The sequence below is a fragment of the Oncorhynchus mykiss genome, chromosome 5, assembly GCF_013265735.2.
Source record: "Oncorhynchus mykiss isolate Arlee chromosome 5, USDA_OmykA_1.1, whole genome shotgun sequence".
NCBI classification, from domain to species: Eukaryota; Metazoa; Chordata; class Actinopteri; order Salmoniformes; family Salmonidae; genus Oncorhynchus; species Oncorhynchus mykiss.
The window spans coordinates 48,761,027-48,779,275 of NC_048569.1; the positions used below are offsets into that span (position 1 = coordinate 48,761,027).

The 18,249-nt window shown below is 40.9% G+C and overlaps 1 protein-coding gene across 3 annotated transcripts in view; it reads right to left on the minus strand.

The window, feature by feature from the left end:
- LOC110523989 (calmodulin-regulated spectrin-associated protein 1-B) overlaps window positions 1-18,249 on the minus strand; it is a 117,568-nt gene that overhangs the window by 31,044 nt on the left and 68,275 nt on the right. For all 3 annotated transcript variants that reach the window (XM_021603235.2, XM_021603234.2, XM_021603236.2), the window contains exons 6-11: window positions 14,621-14,762; window positions 7,513-7,652; window positions 6,757-6,853; window positions 6,430-6,562; window positions 674-765; window positions 9-93 (exon numbers count right to left, since the gene is read on the minus strand). In XM_021603235.2, coding sequence (XP_021458910.2) covers window positions 9-93; window positions 674-765; window positions 6,430-6,562; window positions 6,757-6,853; window positions 7,513-7,652; window positions 14,621-14,762 — 689 coding nt within the window. The remainder of the gene's footprint in view (window positions 1-8; window positions 94-673; window positions 766-6,429; window positions 6,563-6,756; window positions 6,854-7,512; window positions 7,653-14,620; window positions 14,763-18,249) is intronic.

Consider the following 18,249-nt stretch of genomic DNA (forward strand, 5'->3'; position numbering starts at 1 on the left):
CCACTCACCTCTGTCTTCTCTCTGGCCAGGCCAGGCTTGACCCCTGAACTTGACTGTCCACACGTGACAGAGAGTTGGACCTGTTTCTCTGCCCTAAACACAGACACAAAATATTAAACAATAGCCTTATAATGCCTTTGTGACATTATGGGATTGAGATAAAAATCCAAAATTGTGATGAGCATTACTCATTTGTGAAAATTAACATCACTAATTTACAGTACTAAGTCTGATATTGTGCTTCTCATGTTTCATGCTTCTCATGCTAGTTAACTCAAGGATGCTCGGGTCTCCACCGAACTAGGTATATCTGCTTTTATTTTTAAAAAGCAACTCATTGCTGAAACCAAATACAAAATAAATTACAATTGGATGTTCTGGTGCTTGCGGACCTTCTTATTGAGGAATGTCATTGTTTTTTTTTTATATTTGTGTTGTGCTGTATTTGACTTGTTTTTAATTTTGTCTTGTGAAATTGTGCATGCAGGGCTCCCTTGTGAAAGAGATCCTAGTCTTAATGGTGGCTCCCTGCTTAAATAAAATGTCAAATAAATGCCCGATTTACACTATAGGAGCAAGCCAAACCGTGCTGGGCTGGCCTTATTAGGCATAAAAAGGACAATGTGAAAAGAAAATATACAATTTAGCATAGTACAGTTCAAGTCAATCTTACCTGAGGTGTCATTCTCCTGTATGGACTTCTGTTGCCTCTGTCTCAGTGGGAGTAATAAGTGTGAGGGGCTAGACGCAGGACTGACTTTGGTACTGCAAAAGAAAGAAATCGGGCATTAGTTTCCCAAACACGCACACACCAGGGTTTGCGTCAGGAGAATTTGGCGCTGGACAATTGACAGTGAAGATTTGAATTTATCGGACATTTGAGAAATGTACCGGTCATCCATATGCATCGGGTATGTAACCCATTAGGCCACACATGAGAAGCTTAGGCCTAGTCCCAGAGAGAAAGAGAGAGAGATCGAGATATGCGATTACGATATTACAATTAGAATATTTTCTGTAAATATAATATAATGCTTAACTCTGGTAAGCCTAAAACAGTGGTTCCCTAACTTTTTAAAGTCTCGTACCCCTTCAAACATTCAACTTCCAGCTGCGTACCCCCTCTAGCACCAGGGTCAGCGCATTCACAAATGTTGTTTTTTGCCATCATTGTAAGCCCGCAAAGGCAAACACACAATACAATACATTTATTATACATAAGAATTTGTTTTTGTCACAACCCGTCTCGTGGGAAGTGACAAAGAGCTCTTATAGGACCAGGGCACAAATAATAATAATCAACCATTATGCTCTTTATTTAGCCATCTTACATATTAAACCTTATTTGTTAATCAAAAACGTGAATAATTCAGCACAGGTTAATGAGAAGGGTGTGCTTGAAAGGATGCACATAACTCTGCAATGTTGGAGAGAGTCTGAGTCTTAAATCATTTTCCACACACAGTCTGTGCCTGAATTTAGTTTTCATGCTAGTGAGGGCCGAGAATCCACTCTCACATTGGTACGTGGTTGCAAAGGGCATCAGTGTCTTAACATTGCGATTTGCCAAGGCAGGATATTCTGAGCGCAGCCCTATCCAGAAATTTGCCAGTGGTTCAAAATTCAATTTTCACAGAATCCAATTTCGCTCTCTTGTTCAGATATTGTTAAGTGGACTGGAGGCAGGCCATGAAAGGAATAACTAATCCAGTTGTTTGTGTCATCCGTTTCGGGAAAGTACCTGTATAACGAGTGCGCTGAGAGTCCGGAAGCAAGTACAGGGAGTGAGTGCTTTAATAAATAAACAAAACAATGAACACAAACAACGCACCGACATGAAGTCAATAACACCTGAGGAAAGAACCAAAGGGTTGTGACAGATGTAGGGAAGATAATCAAGGAGGTGATGGAGTCCAGGTGAGTGTCATGAGGCGCTGGTGCGCTTGATGATGGTGACAGGTATGCGGGATAATCAGCAGCCTGATGACCTAGAGGCCGGAGAGGGAGTATACGTGACAGCACCCCCTCCCCGACGCGCAGCTCCAGCCGCAGGACGCCGACAAAGGGGATGAACCCAGGGATCAAAAGCGGACCGGTCACCCCTGCTGAAGCACGGGAACATGTCACGCCGGCTGAGGCGCGGGTACCTGTCGAGCTGGCTGGGGTGCGGGAACATGACAGACCGGCTGAGGCAGGGGCGCCTGGCGATCTGGCAGAGGCATGAAAGCCCGACGAGCCGGGTGAGGTAGGGGAGCTGGTTGAGGCAGGGGAACGTGGCAATCCGGCTGTGGCAGGAGAGCCCGACGAGCTGGCTGAGGCAGGGGAGCCTGGCGATCTTGTGGAGGCATGAAAGCCCGAAGAGCCGGCTGAGGCAAGGGAGCTTGACGAGCCGGCTGAGGCAGGGGAGCCTGGCAATCTGGCTGGGGCATGAAAGCCTGACGAGCCGGCTGAGGCAGGGGAGCCTGGCAATCTGGCGGAGGCATAAAAGCCAGACGAGCTGGCTGAGGCAGGGTATCCTGGCGATCTGACGGAGGCATGAGAGCCTGTATCAGCTCCCGGACCCGACGTCATTAACACTGACAAAAAAAACACTTCCTGACGCTTCCCTTAGGTGAGGTGTTATTCTGTAACGAGTGCGCTGAGAGTCCGGAAGCCAGCACAGGGAGTGAGTGTTTTAATAAATAAACTAAACAGTAAACACAAACAACGCACCGACATGAAACAGAGTCTATAACACCTGAGGAAAGAACCAAAGGGAGTGACAGATATAGGGAAGGTAATCAAGGAGTTCAGGTGAGTGTCATGAGGCACTGGTGCGCTTGATGATGGTGACAGGTGTGTGGGATAATTAGCAGCCTGATGACCTAGAGGCCGGAGAGGGAGTATACGTGACAACCTGCGTAATTGCGCATTCAGCTCACTCAGGTGCTTCGCTATATCACATTTGACATCGTCCGTAAGCTTGAGTTCATTTGCACACAAAAAATCATACAATGATGGGAAGACCTGTGTTGTCCTTGTTAATGCAAACAGAGAAGAGCTCCAACTTCTTAATCATAGCCTCAATTTTGTCTCGTACATTGAATATACTTGCAGAGAGTTCCTGTAATCCTAGATTCAGATCATTCAAGCGAGAAAAAACATCACCCATATAGGCCAGTCGTGTGAGAAACTTGTCATCATGCAAGCAGTCAGACAAGTGAAAATTATGGTCAGTAAAGAAAACTTTAAGCTCATCTCTCAATTAAAAAAAACATGTCAATACTTTTCTCCTTGATAACCCATATCACTGCATAATGCAGAAAATACACGAGTTTAGGGGCCTTGCTTTAACTTTAGGGTAGGGGGCAGCATTTGGAATTTTGGATAAAAAGCGTGCCCAAATTAAACTGCCTTCTACTCAGGCCCAAAAGATAGGATATGCATATAATTGGTAGATTTGGATAGAAAACACTCAAGTTTCAAAAAACGGCTAAAATAGTGTCTGTGAGTATAACAGAACTGATTTGGCAGGCAAAAACCTGAGAATAATCCATTCGGGAAGCAGGATTTTTTCTTCTCTTTTTTTTGTTTTTATTCAATGCCATTACAGCAGTTCCTATACCTTCCACTAGATGTCAACAGTCTTTAGAAATTGTTTCATGCTTGTATTCTGAAAAATGAGGGAGTAAGAGCAGTTTGAATGAGTGGACCCTGCTGTGTCACAGAGCTTTTTCATGCGCAGTCGAGAGAGTGCCTTTCTTGTTAACCTTTTATATTGACGACGTTATTGTCCGGTTGAAATATTATCGATTATTTAGGCTGAAAACAACCGGAGGATTGATTATGAACATTGTTTGAAATGTTTCTACAAACTTTACGGATACTATTTGGATTTTTTGTCTGCCTGTTGTGACTGCGTTTGAGCCTGTGGATTACTGAAGAAAACGCGAGAACAAAACGGAGGTTTTTGGATATAAAGAGACTTTATCGAACAAAAGGAACATTTATGGAATAAATTAATTTCTTCTGAGTGCAACCATATGAAGATCATCAAAGGTACGTGATTAATTTTAGCTCTATTTCTGACTTGTGTAACTCTTCTACTTGGCTGGTTACTGTTTGTAATGTTTTGAATTTTAATTTGGCACTCTGCAATCTCACTGGATGTTGACAAGGTGTGACGCTAGCATCCCACATACCCTAGAGGTTAACAAAGTTCCCCATTTTCACTGTAGTGTTCAAAACATCTTTCAAGCTGTCAGGCATTCCCTTGGCAGTAAGAGCTTCTCGGTTGATGCTGCAGTGTACCCAAGTGGAGTTGGGAGCAACTGCTTGTACGCGCGTTACCACTCCACTATGTCTCCCTGTCATGGCTTTTGCGCCATCAATACAGATACCAACACATCTTGACCAAGTCCATTTGATGTCACAAAGCTGTCCAGTACTTTAAAAATATCCTTTCCTGTCATCCTGGTTTCCAGAAGAGGATGTCTTCCTTAATTGACCACATATAAACGTAACGGACATACAGTGACTTGTGTAAGTATTCACCCCCCCCTTCGCATTTTCCCTATTTTGTTGCTTTACAACCTATGGGGGTTGTAATCATTTGATTTACACAATATGCCTACCACTTTGAAGATGCAAATATTTGGAGATCTCATTAGTCTTCATGGTGCCGCTTGCTTGGTGGTGCCCCTTACTGAGTGTTGTTGCAGACTCTTGAGGACTTTCAGATAAGGTGTGTATATATATATATACTGAGATTATGTAACAGATCATGTGACACAGATTTCACACAAGTGGACTGTATTTAACTAATTATGTGACTTCTGAAGATAATTGGTTGCACCAGATCTTATTTATTTATTTTTGCTTCATAGCAAAAGGAGTGAATACACATGCACGCACCACTTATCAATTTTTTTGAATTGTTTGAAGCAAGTCATTTTTAACATTTCACTTCACTAATTTGAACTATTTTGTTTTTGTCCTTACATGAAATCCAAATAAAATGTGCATGTTTCGTTTCTAAATGTCTGCGCAAAAGTGAAGGTTTCAGCTGTGAGATAGTACTTCGGCACATTTAAGAGGCTCCTCTGTCCTCCACTCATTACCTGTATTAATGGCACCTGTTTGAACTTGTTATCAGTATAAAAGACACCTGTCCACAACCTCAAACAGTCACACTCCAAACTCCACTATGGCCAAGACCAAAGAGCTGTCAAAGGACACCAGAAACAAAATTGTAGACCTGCACCAGGCTGGGAAGCCTGAATCTGCAATAGCTAAGCAGCTTAGTTTGTAGAAATCAACTGTGGGAGCAATTATTAGGAAATGGAAGACATACAAGACCACTGATAATCTCCCTCGATCTGGATTTTTTTTCTCATTTTGTCTGTCATAGTTGAAGTGTACCTATGATGAAAATTACAGGCCTCTCTAATCTTTTTAAGTGGGAGAACATGCACAATTGGTGGCTGACTAAATACTTTTTTGCCCCACTGTATTCCATTAAAAATCTGCCGTTACCAGCTACAATAGTCATTTACAACATTAATGTCTACACTGTATTTCTGATCAATTTGATGTTATTTTAAATGGACAAAAAAATAGCTTTTCTTTCAAAAAGAAGGACATTTCTAAGTGATTCCAAACTAGTGTATATATTTTTTTATGTAACCTTTATTTAACTAGGCAAGTCAGTTAAGAACAAATTGTTATTTATAATGATGGCCTACCCCGGCCTATGGGACTCCCAATCACAGCCGGATGTGATACTGCCTGGATTCGAACCAGGTACCATATTGAAGCCTCTTGCACTGAGATGCTGCGCTACTCGGGAGCCCAAAAAGGAGAGAGTGCAGCAGCATGCCCCCGCGAAACAGGTACTTTGGCATGTAGACACTTTCATTACAGAAATCATGAGGATATAGTACTTTACTGTTTGACCAAATCATGGTTTTAGCCTCCTAAAAAAATAGGACGTTTTTAGTGAGGTGAATGATTCTGAATCTGCAGCCCGCACCGATATAACCAATACATTTTTGAACTCGCACAGCCAAGTCAAAGGGTCGCAGTCTAAAGCCCTGCCTTTTAGGCTTTTCACTATATTTTACTTCAATGAAAAAGGCCTCCAACTTCGCCATCAACAGCAGCCTAGGCCGAGGCTCCTCTCTTGTTTTCTCTCTCTCCTCAGTAGCATGTCAGCTCTGGACAATTTGGCCGGTTACAATTTTATTTATCAACTTTTCATTTATTTTTAAATCGGCCAAAAGCCAGCAATTACCGGCTAACAGAAACCCTGACACACACAAGCACGCCTGCACACACACAGGTACGCGCACACACACACACGTGAGCAAAGGCTTATTCCAATCCTAGCAGAAAACTAAGATAACACACAGACAGAAACAGACTGACAGAAAAGTGAGTTTCAAGTAGTACCTGTTACAGATATCTGGGCTTTGGGACGTTGTTATGATGTCAGGAGAGCCAGGTGTGGCCAGGAAGCTGCGTTTGGTAGCATTGGAGATGGAGACATGGGGGCGGGAATCCTTGGGCTGCAGCAGTGACCTCACTATGAGATTGATGGCAAAGAGTGTCAACCAAAACACTGAGGAACCTTATAGATTCGTGTTCTTATGAGTAGCTCAAAGACAAATTCAAAAAACCTGATGAAAACATTGGCTCTGTATGAATGAAAGGCAGTAGCACATATTATACAACAGTGTAAAATAATATATTATAAGAAGAAGAATACAACGTTTGTACCGTCTTTGACTTCTTGCAAGTCCCGGGGCTGGACAAAGTCGGGCTTGAGGATCTCAAACCACCAGAATAGCTCTGCGATGAACACCATGACATTGTGCTTTGGAAAGATGTCAGAAACAACAGAGTCAACACCACAACATTGGAGAGTGTTTAAATAACTGGTAACTGCCAAAATAATGGAAACACTTAAGCAAATGAGGGATACATAGTGTATTGAGACAGAGTTTTCCACGACCCAAAACAAAAAATTATGGAATTTCTTGTGGAAGAACGGAACTCTATTGGAGGGATGCGACACCAAACAATTATAGAATCTATGTCAATGTGCATTTAAGCTGTTCTGGCTTGTTGTGGCCCAAATCCCTATTAAGACCCTTTATGTTGGTCTTTCCTTTATTCTGGCATTTACCTGTATGTCTGCTAGTAGTGAGTGCATTGAGGTCCTGTTTAAATGCTTTCAAGATGCATCCTACTTCCCTCTTTATAGAACTGGCCAATGTTCTGATAGGATTGGATAGGTTAAAGCCATGTAATGGAACCCCTTATTTAGTTTGAATCACAGAAGGGAGGGAGCAGAGATATACATTAAAAGTATTCAAACAGGGTCTCTTTGTATTTCCTAAATTCCTCCTGAAACACAATGGAAGAGGTCTGACCTCCTACAATGCACTATGAGAAGCAATGAGTGAGGCTAATCAAGAAAGAATGATAGCCTCTGTTTCTCCACTGAGGTAAAGTAGTAGAATGGGGGCTCACCTTCAGCACTGGGGGAGCATACAGCACATCTTCTGGACGCAGGTGGAAGCTTCGGTTCAGGTACTCATTACAAAACTCCCTCAAGAGCTGGATGTTGTACAGGCTGTCTGCTATGGAGGACACCACTTTCAGGCAAATATCTGGAAGACACATAGAAAGGGCTTTAAAAATAAATATGATTGATTTTTACTTCACTGTTAGAATGAGGCTATATTAGCTAACCTTGTCATACATATTGTAATCTCTCGAGGAGAGACACAATATAACTAGTACAGAAACACGACCAGTGTTGGGGGATGACTTTAAAGTACTCAATACTTTGTGGTAACTAATAACCTAACGCGTTAGTTTTTATGTAATCCGTTACCTAGTTACTTTTACAACATTATTGACCTTTTCTTTGTTGGCAAAATAAAAATTCTTCCCCTTAGGATATGTTCGTCGCGATATTTCTATTCCAGCACAAAAGTTGTGGCGCGTAGCTGGGCAGGGTAACTTGTAGCTAGCGAGATGGCAGAGACAATAGCCTTAATCGTGGACGTATTCACATTATTTTGAATGGGTAGAAGAAAAGGACAGATCTTGACGCTACTTACACGCGCACACACAGGATCATCGGGTTCAGGTGAGTGCTCCATTTACTGTATGGTAATAAAGCAGACAACGTAGCTAGGTGATCAATTTAGGCTCAGTTGATAAGAATTTAAATCTAAAGCTCCGTCGTCGCCATAAACATAAAGGAAAGGGCACTACAGAATCTGTCTGCCCAGATGGAGGACAGCTTCTTCAACATAATAACATGGTCTACAGTACACTATGGAGGACAGCTTTTTCAACAGAATAACATGATCTACAGTACCCTATGGAGGACAGCTTCTTCAACAGAATAACATGATCTACAGTACCCTATGGAGGACAGCTTCTTCAACAGAATAACATGGTTGACAGTACCCGATGGAGGACAGCTTTTTCAACAGAAAACCATTGTCTACAGTAACCCTATGGAGGCCAGCTTCTTCAACAGAATAACATGGTCTACAGTACAATTAGGAGGACAGCTCCTTCAATATAATAACATGGTCTACAGTACCCTATGGAGGACAGCATCTTCAACAGAATAACATGGTCTACAGTACCCTATGGAGGACAGCTTCTTCAACAGAATACCATGGTCTACAGTACCTTATAGAGGAATGCTTCTTCAATAGAATACCATGGTCTACAGTACTCTATGGAGGACAGCTTCTTCAACAGAATAATATGGTCTACAGTACCCTATGGAGGACAGCTTCTTCAACAGAATAACATGGTCTACAGTACCCTATGGAGAACAGCATCTTCAACAGAATAACATGGTCTACAGTACCCTATGGAGGACAGCTTCTTCAACAGAATAACATGGTCTACAGTACCCTATGGAGGACAGCTTATTCAACAGAATACCATGGTCTACAGTACCCTATGGAGGACAGCTTATTCAACAGAATAACATGGTCTACAGTACCCTATGGAGGACAGCTTATTCAATGTAATATGGTCTACAGTACCCTATGGAGGACAGATTCTTCAATATAATAACATGGTCTACAGTACCCTATGGAGGACAGCTTCTTCAACAGAATAACATGGTCTACAGTACCCTATGGAGGACAGATTCTTCAACAGAATAACATGGCCTACAGTATCCTATGGAGGACAGCTTCTTCAATATAATAACATGGTCTACAGTAGCCTATGGAGGACAGCTTCTTCAACAGAATAACATGGTCTACAGTACCCTATGGAGGACAGCTTCTTCAACAGAATAACATGGTCTACAGTACCCTATGGAGGACAGATTCTTCAACAGAATAACATGGCCTACAGTATCCTATGGAGGACAGCTTCTTCAATATAATAACATGGTCTACAGTAGCCTATGGAGGACAGCTTCTTCAACAGAATAACATGGTCTACAGTACCCTATGGAGGACAGCTTCTTCAATATAATATGGTCTACAGTACCCTATGGAGGACAGCTTCTTCAACAGAATAACATGGTCTACAGTACCCTTAGGACAGCTTCTTCAATATAATAACATGGTCTACAGTACCCTATGGAGGACAGCTTCTTCAACAGAATAACATGGTCTACAGTATCCTATGAAGGACAGCTTCTTCAACAGAATAACATGGTCTACAGTACACTATGGAGGACAGCTTCTTCAACAGAATAACATGGTCTACAGTACCCTATGGAGGACAGCTTATTCAACAGAATACCATGGTCTACAGTACCCTATGGAGGACAGCTTATTCAACAGAATAACATGGTCTACAGTACCCTATGGAGGACAGCTTATTCAATGTAATATGGTCTACAGTACCCTATGGAGGACAGATTCTTCAATATAATAACATGGTCTACAGTACCCTATGGAGGACAGCTTCTTCAACAGAATAACATGGTCTACAGTACCCTATGGAGGACAGATTCTTCAACAGAATAACATGGCCTACAGTATCCTATGGAGGACAGCTTCTTCAATATAATAACATGGTCTACAGTAGCCTATGGAGGACAGCTTCTTCAACAGAATAACATGGTCTACAGTACCCTATGGAGGACAGCTTCTTCAACAGAATAACATGGTCTACAGTACCCTATGGAGGACAGATTCTTCAACAGAATAACATGGCCTACAGTATCCTATGGAGGACAGCTTCTTCAATATAATAACATGGTCTACAGTAGCCTATGGAGGACAGCTTCTTCAACAGAATAACATGGTCTACAGTACCCTATGGAGGACAGCTTCTTCAATATAATATGGTCTACAGTACCCTATGGAGGACAGCTTCTTCAACAGAATAACATGGTCTACAGTACCCTTAGGACAGCTTCTTCAATATAATAACATGGTCTACAGTACCCTATGGAGGACAGCTTCTTCAACAGAATAACATGGTCTACAGTATCCTATGAAGGACAGCTTCTTCAACAGAATAACATGGTCTACAGTACACTATGGAGGACAGCTTCTTCAATATAATAACATGGTCTGCAGCACACTATGGAGGACAGCTTCTTCAAAAGAATAACATGGTCTACAGTACCCTATGGAGGACAGCAATTCCAGATACAATAGTAATTTACAACGTTAACAATGTCTACACTGTATTTTTTTATCAATTTGATGTTATTTTACAGACAAAAATGTGCTTTTCTTTCAAAAACAAGGACATTTCTAAGTGACCCCAAACTTTTGAACGGTAGTGTATATATTTCCGAAACGTTCTTATACATTATCTGCTAGATACAGGACAAACACTTCAAAACCTTGTTTCTTCTGATTTATTTTTTGACTGTCTTTTTTGCCATTTAATTAATGTGTTTCTCTGGGCTATAGTAGTGAAGGCCAAATCCAATATTTTTTTTTAAATATTCTTTTTTTTACCCAAAGGAACCTAAAATTCAAAATCAAATAGCTAAATGATCCATAGTATGACCATCTTAAAACAATTATATTTTGTCAGCTTCAAATCTTTTGTGAAGATTTAAACCAAGTGTTTTTCTTTTTTCTTTTTTTTTCGGCCAAATTAAGTTCCAACGGTAATGTTGTTTGCCGCAGTATAATATCTTGCAGATACAATAGTCATTTACAACGTTAACAATGTCTACACTCTATTTTTTTAAATAAATGTGATGTTATTTTAATGGACAAAAAATGTGCTTTTCTTTCAAAAACAAGGACATTTCTAAGTGACCCCAAACTTTTGAACGGTAGTCTACGTATGTCCACATTACCAGTCAAACATAATAAAAACCTATTTGTTTCACTTACTTGCTGTGCTTTTTCATTGTTCATTTGTTCAGTCATTTCATTCTCAACCAAGATCTATATGGAACGCCATTTGGGTCAAATAAGCTTGTTGAATAATCAGGACATGAATATGACTGCACGTCACATAATAATTGAACGTGTTCCTAATTTTTTTACGTAGTTATTACACATTGATTACACTATCACTCGTATTTCATATGTCACAACGATTCATCAATACATATTCTATGATGCTGGTAATGTTGTCTCGCGCACCTACAGTGCTAGTCATAAAAAAAAGCTAGCTAGCTCAAGGTTGCAAACAATGTTCTTCCCCAAAAACATAGCAAAATGACAATCTGTTTCAGTAGCTATAGTTAGCTAGCTGGGCGTCTGGATTGATAAAGGTCTAACGTAAAAAAAAAAATTGTGATGTGATAGTTAAAAAGCTAAGATTTAAAACAGGCTTATTTTTTAGGAATAGATCTGGCCTCTCCATGAATAAAAGGACGCAGATTGTGCAGTTAACTTTCCTGACAATTCTTGACTCTGGTGACATCATTTACCAGAATTCAGCAGCCACTACTCTTAAAACTTTGGATGCCGTGTCATCATCTAAAATAACTCTAATTTCTAAGACAGTTCTAATTTGATTAATGGTGGTCGGACTCATCCATGTGAAGCTAGCCACAATAAGAATTAGTCACAATAGTGGACTTTGCGATTAACTTTCAAAATAAAAGTATGGCATAACTCTACTATCTCTATTCATTTGCATCACTGTCAATGACATACTTTTATTTTGAAGGCAAACCACAAATTCCACTATTGTGCCTAATCCTTATTGTGGCCAGCTTCACAACACATAACCCAGTCCGGTCGAGCCTCACTAGTCAGATGAAGCTAGCTGGCTGCTTATAACATTAGCTCTGGGCAACAGGGTTAAGTAGCTGGCTAGCTATTTATTTTCATGAACTGAAGTTCAATTTCAATAGGCGAACAACAAGTGGCAAACTAGCTAATAAGTACTCACAAGGATTCCTAAATCCTTGCTAAGAATAATGAAAATGACTGCAGTTTCTACTGGTCATTGTTTTCAGGCTGGTTGTATTGGTGCTAGCTAGGTACCAAGCTAAAGCTAGCTACCCCAGAAGTTGCTTTATTACCATGGCGGTATTGTAAACACATCGTTCTTGGCCAGTGTTTGCTTGTTTGCAGATGTTTTTTGAACAGCTTTGACAGTGCTACTGTATTTTTTTGACATGCAAAGACCCAAATGGCATTCCATAGTATGCATGTCGTGAAGCTAATAGCAGTGACGCTATTACTGTGCAACTCATGTAGGGCAACATCTGAAAAATAGCTAACTTGGTAGTGTGAACCAGTGCTCGACCAGTCCCACGACAGAGAACGCTTGATTGTCAAGGGCAATGAATTCCATTATCTTGGCTTTAATGGATTTCGCTTTTGAGTTGTCTCGCTGAAATTTTCTTACCCTTTCAAATGACTGCTCGATCCACACAGCAGACATTGTGTGGACTAGGTTAGGAATGCTGTGTTGCACGTGTAAAGCAAAATTTTACTTGGCTTCATTACGTCATGTCAATCTGCTTCCTTCCCTCCTACGTTATATAGGTATGCACGGTAGCTTTGACATCGGTTTTTAACATCGGCGTTAAACTAGACATCGGGCTGATACCGATGTTGGCATTTTTAGCTAATATCGTCCGATTCCAATATGTTCACTGATATATTGCACATCCCTAACAATTACATTACATCAGGTTATTACATAACTTATAATAATAATAAATTGAAACAATTGCACATGTCAGTAAACTCATGTAATAAGAGTGTTTTAAACTACCCTATCAGCACCCAGGAATTCAGGTGCAATTTGTTTTGTAAGGTATTCCATAACTGCAGTGCGTTAAATCTAAAGGTGAATTTACCAAACTTTGTGGAGACAAGCGGAACCTCAAGAGTTAACCAATGTGTTTGGTATCTCATATTTATTTTAGTAAATAGGGAAGTGAAGTATGTTGGAAGCTTGTGGAGCAGAGCTTTGTAAACAAGAAGAAAGTAATGAAGTGATCTACGGAACTTTAGTGAGGTCCAGGCGACCTTCTGATACAGGATGCAGTGGTGAGTATTAAACCTGTCACCTGTGATAAAACGAAGGGCGCTACGGTAGACGGCATACAAAGGTTTAAGAGTAGTGGCTGCTGAATTCTGGTAAATGGTGTCAACAGAGTCAAGAACTGTCAGGAAAGTTGACTGCACAATCTGCTTCCTTCTGTTCATGGAGAGGCAAGATCTATTACTAAAAAATAAGCACATTTTAAATTAGCTTTTTAACTATCACATCACAATTTGTTTGTTTTTTAAACATTAGACCTTTATCAATTCAGATGCCCAGATATTTATAGGCGGGAACCAGCTCGATGAGAGAGCCATTCGATTATTTAATATGTAGCCCATCAGAGATTTGTCTGTGAATTAGAGAACATTTATTTTGTTTTTCCCGCATTAAGTACAAGTTTTAAATCAACAAGGGATTTCTGTAATGCAACAAATTCCGATTGCAGCTCTAACATAGCTTGGTCAACAGTCGGTGCGATGGCTTACATAACCATATCATCTGCGTACAGATGAATATTATGTCAAATGCATTGGAAAGGTCTATAAATAGGGCAGGACAATGTTTTTTATGATCTAGGCAATTTACCACATCACATTAAACAAGCATAGTGGCTGAAACAGTGCTATGTCCAGATCTAAAACCAGAATGGTGCATATTTAGAATAGAGTGAGAAGTTTAAAAAGTTAATCACTGAGACACTGTTTTGCAATGAAGGTCTACAGTAGCCTCAACAGTACTCTTTGAGGTAGCACCATGGTGTAGCCGGAGGACACCCATATTCCGTCCTCCTTTGGGTGCCCTCTAGCCCAGGGGCGTGTAACAAATTTTTCACCGTGGGACGCATTCGGTCTTCACCGAGGTCCAGAGGGCCGCACTGAAAATAGGCAATACTTCCTTGCTGTCAAAATTTGCATAAAATTGTCCTCTAACCATCCTTTTTTAAATGTTCAATGCTTGGCGCTTTGATGATTCAAGTGAAGAGACTTTATACAGGTCTATTATCATCTCTACACAGTTTCTATTAGGTTGTAGTAATTTAAATGTAGATTGAGTTATCATTTTTTTTACTCAAACCACCAGCATTGAATCGGCTCGCAGGCCGGATCCGGTATGCTTGATACCTCTGAACTCATAAGTTCAAGGCAGTTAGAAGACAACCTACCCTCTAGCCTCATACATTCGGGGCAGTAGAAGTGCACCACTGACAGCAGAGCGGCGCCATCACACATGTCCTTCATGAGGTTATCCAGCATGGGGAAGTGCTGGAGCTGCCGGCCAGAGAGGTTGTCTCTACGATATCGCACCTACACACACAGAAATGGGTCAGAGGTCAGACAGGGGAAAGGACTGGGTCAGCCTGTTTGGGATGAACAGTCCTTCTCACACACAATGCACACACACAGCCTGTGTGGGATGAACAGTCCTTCTCACTCACTCACACTCACACACACACACAATCAATCCACTGTAGTGGGTGTCTTCTTGGCTTCAGAGCTTCAGTAGTTTATCCTGGGCCAGAGACAGTTGAGATCACGATCCTCCTCTCTGCATGGACTTAGAAGGTAATTTGAGGAGCTCTGCTTTGTTTGTTTGTTAAGTCATCAGCAGAAGTTGCATGCCAAGAAGAGCACAGCAAGAACAACAAAACTACCACCACACCAACAGCCAGGAATCAGTGACAGAGTAAGTAGCTATCACATTCATTATGTAAGCTACACAGATAACACTGACCCTTACAATAAGCTCTTCTACAAGAGTAGAGATATGCGACCAGTATGGAATAAAAAGATTTCTAGATTTTTTTTCAACATTTATGGTCAAATCACAATATACAGTTGAAGTAGGAAGTTCAAACACTTAGATTGGAGTCATTAAAACTCGTTGTTCCTCCACTCCACAAATTTCTTGTTAACAAACTATAGTTTTGGCAAGTCGGTTAGGACATCTGTGTGCTTGACACAAGTCATTTTTCCAAAAATTCTTTCCAGATAGATTATTTCACTTATAATTCACTGTATCACAATCCCAGTGGGTCAGAAGTTACCATTCACAAAGTTGACTGTGCCTTTAACAGCTTGGAAAATTCCAGAATATGATGTCATTGCTTTAGAAGCTTCTGATAGGCTAATTGACATCATTTGAGTCAATTGAATGTTTGAAGGCCTACCTTCAAACTCAGTGCCTCTTTGCTTGACATCATGGGAAAATCAAAAGAAATCAGCCAAGACCTCAGAAAAAAAACATTGTAGACCTCCACAAGTCTGGTTCATCCTTGGGAGCAATTTCCAAATGCCTGAAGGTACCACGTTCATCTGTACAAAAAATAGTACGCAAGTATAAACACCATGGGACCACGCAGTCGTCATACCGCTCAGGAAGGAGACGCGTTCTGTCTCCTATAGATGAACGTACTTTGCTGTGAAAAGTGCAAATCAATTCCAGAACAACAGCAATGGACCTTGTGAAGATGCTGGAGGAAACAGGTACAAAAGTATCTATATCCACAGTAAAAAGAGTTCTATATCGACATAACATGAAAGGCCGCTCAGCAAGGAAGAAGCCACTGCTCCAAAACCGCCATAAAAAAAGCCAGACTACGTTTTGCAACTGCACATGGGGACAAAGATCGTACTTTTTGGAAAAATGTCCTATGTTCTGATGAAACAAAAATAGAACTGTTTGGCCATAATGCCCATCGTTAAGTTTGGAGGAAAAATGGGGAGGCCTGAAAGCCGAAGAATACCATCCCAACCATGAAGCACGGGGGTGGCAGCATCATGTTGTGGGGGTGCTTTGCTGCAGGAGGGGCTGGTGCACTTCACAAAGTAGATAGCATCATGAGGCAAGAAAATTATGTGGATATATTGAAGCAACATCTCAAGACATCAGTCGGGAAGTTAAAGCTTGGTCGCAAATGGAAGCATACTTCCAAAGTTGTGTCAAAATGGCTTAAGGACAACAAAGTCAAGGTATTGGAGTGGCCATCACAAAGCCCTGACCTTAATCCCATAGAAAATTTGTGGGCAGAACTGAAAAAGCGTGTGCGAGCAAGGAGGCCTACAAACCTGACTCAGTTACACCAGCTCTGTCAGGAGGATTGGGCCAACATTCACCCAACTTATTGTGGGAAGCTTGTGGAAGGCTACCCGAAATGTTTGACCCAAGTTAAACAATTTAAAGGCATGGTTACCAAATACTAATTGAGTTTATGTAAACTTCTGACCCACTGGTAATGTGATGAAAGAAATAAAAGCTGAAATAAATAATTCTCTCTACTATTCTGACATTTCACATTCTTAAAATAAAGTGGTGATCCTAACTGACCTAAAACAGGGATTTTTTACTCAGATTAAATGTCAGGAATTGTGAAAAACTGAGTTTAAATGTATTTGGTTAAGGTGTATGTAAACTTCCGACTTCAACTGTATATCTCAATTATTTTGTTTTGTTTTCTCTACATGAGCTTTGTTGCTAAATTAAAAGGTCAATACACTGCATTTCAAACAGTCAGGAATAATCTAATAAATTCAGGGCTTGTAAAATGACTCCTAAACTAAAAAAGTTGAAAAAACTGAAAAGCTTTTAGGTGTAGCGCTTGCCACCCTCTCGGCTTTCCATCGGCCTGTACTGGAAACTACATCTGCTCCAAGGTGCTTCTCTCCTGGCTATCATACTGGTAACACAGCCTCCATCGCGTTGCTGTTTTGATCGGCCTCAGCATTTAATCGCACTGAGTAAGTCACCACTCTCTCTTTGCTGTTGTTATGTTGGCCAGTTTGGCGCATTGGTTGTGTTTATTGTGGGTCCTAGTGCTGTCTGGTTTCTAGTGTTAGGTTCTGAACAAACAGAGTAAAAACTAGAAAAAGCTCAAACCAAGTTCATTCACCCACTGGGAGCAAAGACAAAGAGATGTTTACACAAGCACATATATTTATACCCTCCTACTAGGCGGAGTCAACTCTTTGCACATCTCGACAGCCAATACCTCTGTTGCTAGTCATGAACTTAATTGGTTCCTCTCACTGGAGTCATGGCCCTGCCTCATGCTAGAACCTTCATGGGCATGGAAGTATGTGTGTGGGATAGGACTGTTCCTTCTCACTACATCTGACCTGACCTCGGGCCGAATTTCTCGCTCTTCCCTTATCCACGAACCACCTTATCAGTGACTGAAACCAGACTGTAGACCTTTGCCTCCCTCTTTAGGAGCCACGAGATTTAACAATACCATGTTTTGATCAAATGTAAACTTTCTGCACTCCCCCTTCCTCACTCAGTATCTTTCCATACACCTAGTTCTTATCCACTTTCCATTGACCCCAACATAGACATTCATTAGATATGTAAAGTAATCAATAAGTTCTCGTACAGTAACATGAATAAGTATATTTCAAGCTAGAACCCAACACTAGTTTGTGATTGGGTTTTGGCTTGCTGCCTATAACAGTGGTGATCCTACAAACTGTGTGATTCAGTCTAACTAACTATCTCAATGTGTGGATTGGTTGACTTTTAGCTGATTCCTCAACAACCTATTTTATTTGCATGGATTTTAACAGAATTGTTCCAAAATGGGTCTACCACTTTCTGCCACATGGGGAAACTGACTTTTTACAGATTGGCAGCAACCACGTTCAGAGACTATGGTGAGACATCCAATCCCATGTAGGAGCTGCACTATTGGCCAGCCAAATTACTAATGTGGAAACTGTCAGCTTATTGAGGAATATATGTCTGAGCTGGACGTCCAGGAGCAAATTAAGACATTGCAGAGTATCCTGGATAGGTCCC